Raw genomic sequence first — 11264 nt, forward strand, 5'->3', positions numbered from 1 at the left:
CCATTTACACGGTATATTTTATTGGTTTATTCAAAACTGAGGCTGATAGAATTTTGTTGGGCAAGGGCATAAAATGTCATGGGACCAAGGTGGGAAAACAGCGCTAAGATCAACCAATAGGTACAGAAACAGAATAAGACTGAGGAGCGGATGGCCTCCTCCTGCTCCAATGTTTCCTGTGTTGAAGTTAATATGATGTTATCATTTATTGCAAGGGGAATTCAATACAAAAGGTTATGCTTCAGTTATAACGGGCTAGTGGGACCACATTTGGAGTACTGTGTACAGTATTGGTCACTTTATTTAAGAACGGATGTAAATAAGTTGGAAACAGTTCAGAGGTTTACCAGTTTAATGCCTGAATGGAACGGTTATCTTCTGAGGAAAGATTGGACCAGCTTTTGTATCCACTGGAGTTTAGAAGAGTAAGAGGTGACAGATTGAAACATGTAAGATCCTGAGGTGCCTTGACAGGGTGGATGTGGAGAGGATGTTACTTCTTGTGGGAGAAGGTAGAACGAGGGGTCACTGTTTAAAAATAGGGGGTCAGCCATTTAAAATGGAGATGAGGCAAAATAAAAATTCATTCAGAGGGTCTGGAGTCTTTGGAACTCTCTTCCTGAAAAGGCAGAAGCAGTCTTTGAATATTTTGAAGGAAGGGGCAGATAGATTCTTATTTATTTATTAGTGTCACAAGTAGACTTACATTAACACTGCAATGAAATTACTGTGAAAATCTCCTAGTCGCCACACTCCAGCAACTGTTTGGGTACACTCGGAGAATTTAGCATGGCCAATGCACCTAACCAGCACGTCTTTCGGATGGTAAGCACCCAGAGGAAACTCATAGACACGGGGAGAACATGCAGAGTCCGCACAGAAGGTGACCCATGCAGAGTATCGAACCCGGGTCCCTGGCACTATGAGGCAGCAGTGCTAACCACTGTACCACCATGCTGCTTGGTAAGCAAGGGGGTGATAGGTTATCGGGGGTAGGCAGGCTGCAGATTTGAAGTTACTGTCAGCTCAGCCATGATCTTATTAAATGGCAAAGCAGGCTTGAGGGGCTGACTGCTTGTATGTTGTTAAACTACTTTAACAGTGGTGGAAATAGATTCATTAATGCTTTTCTAAAGGGAATTAGAGAATTATTTGAAGGAAAAATTTTGTCACAGGGAGGGGCCATTAACAGGTCCAGGCAGCAGGCGATCGATGGGGTCGTCCATCCTGACTGTCTGCCCCTCTACCGCGACTATGTTCACGGCCAGGTGTCCCTGAATGCGGTGTCCACCGGGCACAGTTGACGTCTTCCACGCCCGTTGGGCACCGCAGGGGCTGGGGTGCATTATAGACCCCGATAACCACATTATGATTTAATGTTTTAAGTTTCCTTTGTACTTTGGTTCTGTTCGGGTTGTTCCCCCTCCTTTTGGGGAGCTGCCCCTTTTACTTTGTCCCTGAGTTAATTTGAGTTGGTTTATTTGGTTTGCCCTAAAAGACGCACAGGCATGATAATCCAAATGGCAGCATTCTCCTCTGCTCAGAACAAACCAGAGGAAATAGACATTGGAGCTTCAAGGCATGCATTTCTGCAAACCATATTTGACCAGAAACATTCATTCACAATCAGTTTTACCATTCTTGCTTGCACTTTGTCTGACTCCCATCCAACTCCAAATATAGATATTTTAAATATCTGAGACATAATTCATCTAAATGTCATTACTCTCTTCAACTTTCCATCTCATTTTGCTGAAAATAATCCGTTTAAAAAGTGTCTCCCCATGAGCAATGCGGGGTAGCTGCCAAAATTAATATCAATGGGGATTTTTTTAAAAACAAACCATTACACAGGATTTTGATTAGTTTCCAACACTTGAGGGACACCATGTAATCTTTAGTGAAAATGATCGCATTCTGTTGCTCGATGCACTGATTCAAATGGGGAAAATTTGAATGTGGTGACAGGATTTAAGTGTGTGGGGGGTGGAGGGGAGGCATTTTAGAAAGTCTAACAAAAACAAATATAAATGGGATTTTTTTGCATGTGGTGGCTGGATTTAACTTTAGAAAGGAATTTAGAAAGTTGAATTCCACCAGAAATAAACAATCAGGTGAAAGATAAAAAAAGATAAAAACACACAATCAGGTAAAAGATTTTTTTAAAATCAGGGTTTGCGGGGATTGGTTGCATTTTGAACATCTGCAAACTCAATCCTACACTTGAGCCTCATGAACACAGTTGCTCCAAGCCTCTAATGACACCGAGTAAAACTAAACCTACAATTACTACAAACCATGTTAGCAAACAAAGGCGAGAAGAAAGCAATGTCCCGCCAATTCACGCCGCTCCTCATTGGTCCGCAGCGCTGTCAATCATGCCAGTGCGCCAGCCGATTGGACAATCCAGCTCGGTCCCAGTACTCAGCAGAATTACAGCCACTTCGACGAAAAGTAAGTTTAATCGTTACCCGTTTCAAATGCCGGCGGATTTATTACATACAGTTTCTTTCAAGAATCATTTTTTTACTTCAAAATTATCGCAAGTGACAAGACGACAATCCCGTTTGAGGTCGGAGGGCGGGCTCGCCGTTGTTTTGTTTTGTGTCCGTCCATGCTATTGGTGCATCCCCACCAGAGGTAAATGGGACGAGCGCTTGGATTGGTCAGAGTGCCGGGCGGCCAGCCAATAGGGAGCCGGCGGTGCGGGACCGGAGGGGGAGGGGAGGGGCTGCTGAGGAAAGGCGCGAGAGCGGCGGCGCGTTTAAAAAGCGGGAGGCGCGAGCGAGCGCGGCCCGGGTCGAGAGAGAGTCCTCATCAGCCAACATGGTCCGCACTAAGGCCGACGGCCCGTCCGCCTCCTCCACCGGCTCCTATCGCAAGGGTAAGGGAGGTGGCGGGGGGGAGAGAAATCGCGCGGGATAGGGCGGGTGAGTTTGGGGAGGGTTTACCGTGTGTCCCCGTGCCCTGTCAGTCGTGTGTTGCCGGGTCGGTTGTACAGCTGAGCGGCCGCCATTGCTTCACCCCCCTCAGCGCGTTGTATCGGCGGACAAGAATTGTCCCCCCCCCTCTCTCTCTTTTAAAGGGGATGTCCTGCCGCGCAGTCTCCCAGGTTAAAGGGGATGTCCCCGGCTGTGCTTTTTCTTTTGGCGGGAGGTGTGAGGCTTTTTGGCGCCAGGCTGAGCACCCCGGATGCTTCCACCGGCTCCCCCCACCCGCTCTCCCTCACCGGGCCGAGTGTTGGCTCGTCTCCATCCAAGGGCAGCAGCAGGCTTTAATCAATGGCCACCTCTCCTTTTTAAAAAAAATAACGTGTTCATGAAGTGACCTTAACAACACCACCCAGTGCTCCCACAAGCATCTTGTGGCTTATCGTGGGCGGCACGGTAGCACAGTGGTTAGCACTGCTGCCTCACAGCTCCAGGGACCCGGGTTCGATTCCCAGCTTGGGTCACTGTCTGTGGAGTTTGCACATTCTCCCCGTGTCTGCGTGGGTTTCCTCCCACCGTCCAAAGATGTGCGGGTTAGGTTGATTGGCTCGGCTAAAAATTGCCCCTTGGTGTCCTGAGTTGCATAGGTTAGTGGGTAAATATGTAGGGATATGGGGGTAGGGCCTGGGTGGGATTGTGGTTGGTGCAGACTCAATGGGCCGAATGGCCTTTTTCTGCACTAGGGATTCTATCAGCGATGCTGAACCACATGGATGAATAAGAATTTACGCAGGTGTATTGGGGGGGTCACGGATGCAGAAAGAAACCACAAATGATGGACATCTTTAAAGACATTAGCAATGCAAAACTTTGTGGTATTCCAGGTGTGGTCTAGCTAATTCCGAGTAAAATTTTAGAAAGACTTTCCTATCTATATGCTGTTCCCTTTCAATTTAATTTGTTAATGTCACAGTAGGCTTAATTAACACTGCAACGAAGTTACTGTGACAATCCCCCAGTTGCCACACTCTGGTGCCTGTTTGGATACACTGAGGGGAGAATTTAGCATGGTCAATGCACTTAACCAACATATCGTAGAATCCTACAGTACAGAAAGAGGCCATTCGGCCCATCGAGTCTGCACTGACCACAATCCCACCCAGGCCCTACCCCCATATCCCTCTAACCAATGCATCTCAGGACGCTAATTTTAGCATGGCCAATCAACCTAACCTGCACATCTTTGGACTGTGGGAGGAAACCGGAGTAACTGGAGGAAACCCACGCAGACACTAGGAGAATGTGCAAACTCCACATAGACAGTGACCCGAGCCAGGAATCGAACCCAAGTCCCTGGAGCTGTGAAGCAGCTGTGCCACAATCCTTTGGATTGTGGGAGGAAAATTGAGCACCTGAAGGAAACCCATGCAGGCATAGGAAGAATGTGTAGACTGCACAGACAGTGACCCAAGCTGGGTCCCTAGTGCTGTGAGCACACTGCTGCTCTGAGAAACAAAAATGCTGGAAATGTTCAACAGGTTAGGCAGCTCGAGTTAGTAACTCTCTAGAGTTAAAGAATATTTCCTGAATAATAGTTCTTGCAAACCTGAGATGAACATTCCCAAGTTTGGGAGGGAAACAAAATAACTGATTCTCTTTTGCATATGTTTTTGATTTTAACAAATTAAATATTGGGGAAATGGTAGGATGGGATAGTTTAGTGGGAAGATGGCCAATGAAGTCTCCAGGAATATGAGCTACTGAAACTGGCAACTCTGCAGCCAGCATCTGTGAAGGGAACTTTTTTCTCAAGGAATGGTTTGGGCCTGGAATGCACTGCCTGGAATTGTGGCTGTGTAAAGATTGCAAGGGCAAAAGAAGCAAATATAAGGATAAAACTTTCACGAGGTGGTTGGGATCTGGAATGTGCTGTCTGGAGGCCGATTCAATTGACATTTGAGGACAATGTGCAGGGGTATGAGGGAAAGGTGAATGGGCCAAATGGCCTCCTGCTGTGCCATAATTCTGTGAAGCGGCTTGTTTCTGGTCAGTTACCTTTTGGCAAAAGTTAGGAATGTTTTGGGGGTGGGGGGAGGGTGAGGAAAGAGGTGAAAAACAGGAAGGTCTGGTAAAGTGGAAGGCAGGGTAAATATAGGTAAGTGGGCATCTTGAAGGGTTGTGCTGTGAGGCTACAACTCGTTTAGGGTTGTAATAAACTTTGGGATGTTGAGGTGACATGTACAATATACATTCCAATGGTGAAATGGCTGAATATGCCATTCAGACAGGAATGTGCTATGCAATGTATTCCATAAGGCCATAAATATAGGAGCTGAATTAGACCATTTGGCCTATTGAGTCTGCTCTGCTATTTGATCATGGCTATGTTTCTCAACCCTATTTTCATGCCTTTTCCCTGTAACCTTTGATGTTGTATACACTCAGAACTGGCTTCTACAGCAGTGAATTCCACAATTTGCCACCCTTTGGCTGAAGAAATTCTGCCTCATCTTGGTTCTAAAGGATTGTCCCGACATTCTGAGGCTGTCCTTGGATCCTCTGCTGTCTCAGATCCTAGACGGCCTACTATCAAATATTGCACGAGATTGCAGTAGCAACGTTCTGTAGCATGTTCTTCAGGCATTAGGCTTTTACCAGGAATAAAAAGCAAGGATGCAACTCGCTGGTTGCAGGGCAGACCAGTCTGTTCTTTCCTGTACTTGGCTCTCACCCCTTCCTCATTGTCCTCACCTTCCACTCCCAGTGTAGGGCAACCACCAAATGTTACATCCCTCCGTGTTTAGTAGTCATTGTGACACTCTAGCTCCCTCTTGAGCCCCTTCCATGCAAATTGTTTGAATTATTATTGTCACATGTATTGGTGTACAGTGAAAAGTATTGTTTCTTGCGTGCTATACAGACAAAGCATACCGTTCATAGAGAAGGAAAGGAGACAGTGCAGAATGTAGTGTTAGTCATAGCTAGGATGTAGAGAAAGATCAACTTAATGCAAGGTAAGTCCATTCAAAGGTCTGACAGCAGGGAAGAAGCTGGAGAAATGGAGATGCAATTGCTGCCTTTTTTATCTCCTTCCCACTGCCCAAGGTCTTAAACAAGCTCTGCACCAAATTATATGGTCTCCATGCTGTTGGTAATGATTTTCTATTCCTGTTTCTTTGCCTCTATCTCCTTTTGTCACTTGATCTTTCCTGCCCTTCACCTTGTTTGCACTTCCCCATCCACTTTGCCTGCTTCTGTACTTCATTTTTAACTTCAGTTGTGCTGAAAGATCATCAGCCTGAAACATAACTTGCTACTCTCTGCACAGATGCTTTCAGGCCTGAATTTCCAACATCAGTATTTAGCTTTTGTATTGGAATATTGTACTTCAAAGACAAGTGACTGAGGGTTTCAGCAGATGGGGCTGGCCAAGGATGGGTATGGTTAGGGAGCCCTTGAGGACAGGAGTTCAGGTTTCCACTACTTGGGCAAACACTGCATGATTTCCATCCCTAATTGTAACTTTGTATTTCTGCATTCATCCACTAGAGGAATTATTTTTGCGTTGAATCCTGTTAGTTATTGTCTTTGGGTGTGGGAATTGGTGATCAATCCTTCTGTAATTTTAATGTGTATTTAGCCTATTGGTGTCTGTTTTTCTAACCTGGTGTAACATTGAGCTGCTGATAATTACTGTGATCCTTCAATCCACTTGCTGGTCATTTGGGGTTTGTGTATATGTCAGTGTTTGCTCAAGTAACCAGTTGATTACATTGGAATGGGCAATATTGGTTTCTTGGGGTTCTTGAATTCTGTCACGAGTGACACTCGGTCATTTTATACTAGAGTGGAAGTTTATTTAAAAACAAACATTGTTCATGAATTTGAGTCTGAACTGTGATTGACAGAAAATGGGAGCAGGTGGAGGTCAGTTGGCTTTTTTTTCCCCCCAAGAGCTATAGCTAACTCTTTGAACATACAACGGTTTGGCCTCAACTATGTCCTATGGAAGTGAATTCCACCTCCCCATGGGACCATCCTTCCTGCATCTGCCTATCTAGTCTTGTTGGGTTCAGTTACCACAAGTTCAACTGGTCAACCTTCTGTTTGGATTCCAGAATAAGCTTTGCACACTGTTTGCTAATTGACATGTCCTCTTAGACAAAACCAGAAAATAGTGGAAAATCTCAGTAGGTCTGACAGCATCTGTGGAGAGAGAATAGAGCCAATGTTTTGAGTCGGGATGACCCTCATCAGAGCTGTGACAAAGGGTCACCTTGACTCAAAGTTGACTATTCTCTCCATAGATGCTGTCAGACCTGCTGCAATTTTCCAGCATCTGCAGTATTTTGCCTTAATGCTCTCAGAATTGTTCTGTTGTGTTTACAACATTTAAACACCTGTCTGCTCCTCACCCCTCCCTAAATTGGTCACCAAAGAATGGTGGAAAACTTTCAACACTTCTCTACATGGAAGAATGGTCACTTGTGACTTGAGCATACTTGACAGGATGAAGTTTAAATCTGTCTGTTCGGTTTTTTGCTTTAAAAATGTCTAGTCTACCTTTATTTTCAGCCACCAAGACTTGTTCACAATCCCATTAGCTTCTGGGATGTTTTTGTGCTATAAAAAATTGAATGGATGGGACTCGTGAGAATGGATTCATTTCTGAGGCAATTGACTAAAGCTTGTTCAGTGTCGTGGACCGGAATCAGTCATTTTTCTTCGTAGTTCAACTGATCATTGGTTAAGAATCCCATGCTTTACAGAATTAAATTACAAAATATTAGTGGTCTTGATTTGGGTGAAGCAAACATGAGTTGGCATGAAGGTCTTTACAATGGCTAACCAGGTCCTTTTATTTCTGAGTCTGTCATTGTATCTAACTGTTAAAGACACCCATACAATTGTTTTCTCAACAGCTGTTGCTGCCAGAGCACCAAGGAAGGCACTTGGATGTACAAGTACAGCCAACAGCTCTCTAACATCACCTGGGAAAAAGGGTACGTATTGACCTGAGCAAAATATCCCAGGTACACTAAACTACTGACTGGTATTGTGGTATATAAATTATACAGCAAGTCGAAGCAAAGGCCCTTGACAAATGGAAACTATGGTTTTGGGAGTGTACAAATGCATGGAATTCATTTTGGTTTCAGCAACTGGTAATCTACAACAGTTAAATTAAAGAATAGGTGCAAGAATTACTTCCCACTGGGCTTTCTTTATGAACATGTTAAGTGCAACCAAATCCCTCCGATCTGCTTCAAGTACTTGGCCCTTTGTCTTAAAGGCTGATATCTAATTGAATGTAGCTTTGGATTTTCAGTTTCCATTTGTGCAATAAATTCATTTGCAACACAATCAACAAATGCATCTTAATTTACTCTTTCAGGCCCTATTTAAGAAAAATGATTGGGAATTGGTTTCTTAATTTGTGGGCTGCCCATCTTAAAGCAATTGTGTACTCTTGACTCCTTGGATCTTCAATGTTAAAGATGAAAATTCTGGCTCCCTTCAGTTTGTGTAGATTAATTGAGGACATGGTGGACTGGCAAGACTGAAGTGCAAGAGGTGCAGATTAAAATTTGATTGTGCCTTAGTTCATGGGCTTAACGGCTCCAAAGGCAATGCTTTAATGAATATTTTGGGTGAGAGTGAATTTCATCTTGAATTTTTCTTTAGAAAAGATTTTCCAGTACTTGGGAAGCACTTGATATAAACTCTGGTTGATAGAACATTGTTTTGTGCTTAATAGAAGGAAAATACGCCGGTGGGAACCCAGTGTGTCCAAGGCCTACCCCAAAGTGGCAGAAAGGAATTGGTGAATTTTTTGGTGGTGGTCCTTCCAAACAGCCTGAGAAGGAAAATACTGTACCCTCAGATGATGAAGCCAGTAGCAGCAAGGCTGGAACAAGCACAGCTCCAAGAAGGTAAGTTATAACATTCCCCCTTTCTAAAAAGGCACTGAGTGCAGCTTTGTGGTATGGTTCCTTCGATGTAGAAAGTCCCAAGTGACAATTCTTGGGCAATGTTCTCCGGCTCCACAGGGGAGATCTTGTCCAGGATCTCAAATCTCCAGCTGAGGGGCACTGGATAGCAACTTCACCCAAATCAAGACAAGCTGTGACTTGTTTCCCTGCCCTATTCTAGGATGCTGCAATCAGCAAGACTTCCTGTCATCCTAGCAGATATCAGCAACTCATCATGGATTAAACATCTTTACTCATTCTTTACTGGGTGGCACAGTGGTTAAAACTGCTGTCTTGCAGCACCAGGGACCCAGATTCAATTCTGGCCTCAGGTCACTGTCTGTGTGGAGTTTGCACATTCTCCCTGTGTCTGCATGGGTTTCCTCCAGGTGCTCCAGTTTCCCCTCAGTCCAAAGATGTGTGGGTTAGGTTGATTGGCCATGCTAAATTGCCCCTGGTGTCAGAGATTAACATGGTAATTATGTGGGGTTACAGGAATAGGGCCTGGGTGGGATTGTGGTTGGTGCAGACTCGGGCTGAATGGCCTCCTTCTGCACTGTATAGAGTCTAACTGGGGGGAGTTTGATATTTTGGGCATAACATTACAACTTGGGCTAAAATTTATTCTGTCTTTGAGGAATAATGATTTAAATATTTGAGTTTTATGTTGATTACAGTATCCTGAGACAACTGTTCTGAAATGTGCACTAATATCAAACAAATGATGACCATTCAGATCTGATTCTTGGCAAAACTGCAATATTGATTGTAACCCAGCTTTTGGAAACACAATGTTGCGAATGTCAAATGAATCACTGAACCTGACGGTGACACCATTCTTGTGACCTTGTTGTTTGGGAGGTCATTTGTGGTCTCCTGGTCTGTTGGCAGTACTATTTGGGGTCAGGGACTTCAAGCTTTTAAAGGGCGTTCTTTGATTTGTGACAGGAGTTTAGCTCCATTCACAGCCAACCAATCATGGGGTGGGCCATGTTGGCCTACAATAGGATATGCAAACATCTTGGGATTTGGCTGCTGAGCTTGATGTCTTAGTTTCAAACAAGCCATTGAGACTCCTGCCATCAGCAGCATATCTAAATACATTTGTATATTTCATTGAATTGTCATCTTGTAATGAAGTTCAACACCAATAATACAATGATTCATAAATACATAATGCTTTGATACAATTACTTTATTACTATGCTAGTTGCTGCAGTTGAGAAGCATAGCTGGACCAGACATAGTACCATTTGCTCAGGACAAGAGTCTGCAGTGAGTGGCTTGCTGCTGTCCCCTGTAACCCTCTTCACCTCCAGCTAGTACTGTGAAGTATTCAGCTGTATAGCAAAGCAATATTTCACACCTGTACACCATCCAGGACATTGCTGCATGTTTCTACTGAATTCACTATCTGACCCCCACCCACTCCCAAGCAGCAATGACAAGAGCACCCACTGTCAGGGTTGCCATTTTCTTTCTGGTTCGGACACGCTGTCTTTTACCATGAGTTGAGATGATTACTGCAAGGGCTGCAGTGATTCTCAGGGGCTCAATCATTAAACTCCTCAATGAGGGATGACAACTGGTAAGCCAGCATTCAACATTGCTTGTTTCCAAATGTATTTTAGGGGCATATTCAATATTGTTGGAATAACTTTCTAATTGTCCATTTATTCCACCTAGGGCACGTGTTCTGCCTGAGGACTCGTCGGAAGAAGCTGCTTCAGAGGAAGAGAACTGAACACATCTGATACTTGAATTGATCTTCCTTGGTGTATATTTGTATATATGTCTATTGCTATGTAGTATGGATTTATTTTAGTTGTCTTGTACAGAAATTTAATACCAATTAAAAGCCATAATCATGGGACCCAACTTATTAGCTAGAACTTTTGGTCCAGGGCCAGTGGGACCTTTAGCTATTTAAGAGTTGGTACCTAGTTTGCATTTTGGATCTCAATCTTTTTTTTTTGTCCTCCTATTCCTGCTGTTGGGTGGGAATGGTGAGAGGAGATAAACTTTTATGGAAATGTGGTATGTTGCAAGTGTTTTGCTAGTTGCCTTGGTAGCTTTGCAATGTTAGTCAATCTCTTATAATAAATTTTAAACATTGTGCAGCACCCACAGTTTGTTTTCTTGGCTTGGAAAAATCTAGAAATCAACAACGGTGTTGAGTGTAGTGGTGTGGATCCATGGGCTACAAGATCAACCAGCTCATTGAACACATTCAGAAGTGTCACTAAAATATTAGTGACCTGAATTGAATATTGGTTGCTGAAATCTTTGAAAGATGGACTTGATAAAATGAGACACGAGATACCAATTGATGAGCTGCTCTGCTTCATGCTCAGCACATTGA

At 44.0% G+C, this 11264-nt stretch overlaps 1 protein-coding gene across 1 annotated transcript; it reads left to right on the forward strand.

The window, feature by feature from the left end:
- The first annotated feature begins 2733 nt into the window (after window positions 1–2733).
- pclaf (PCNA clamp associated factor) lies at window positions 2734–11024 on the forward strand. Its single transcript, XM_078199852.1, has 4 exons — window positions 2734–2884; window positions 7853–7933; window positions 8689–8863; window positions 10589–11024. Exons 1-4 carry the CDS (start codon window positions 2827–2829, stop codon window positions 10644–10646), a joined length of 372 nt encoding a protein of 123 aa, XP_078055978.1. The 5' UTR covers window positions 2734–2826; the 3' UTR covers window positions 10647–11024.
- The last annotated feature ends 240 nt before the right edge of the window (window positions 11025–11264 follow it).

Source organism: Mustelus asterias, chromosome 29 (genome assembly GCF_964213995.1).
Source record: "Mustelus asterias chromosome 29, sMusAst1.hap1.1, whole genome shotgun sequence".
Taxonomy (NCBI): Eukaryota; Metazoa; Chordata; class Chondrichthyes; order Carcharhiniformes; family Triakidae; genus Mustelus; species Mustelus asterias.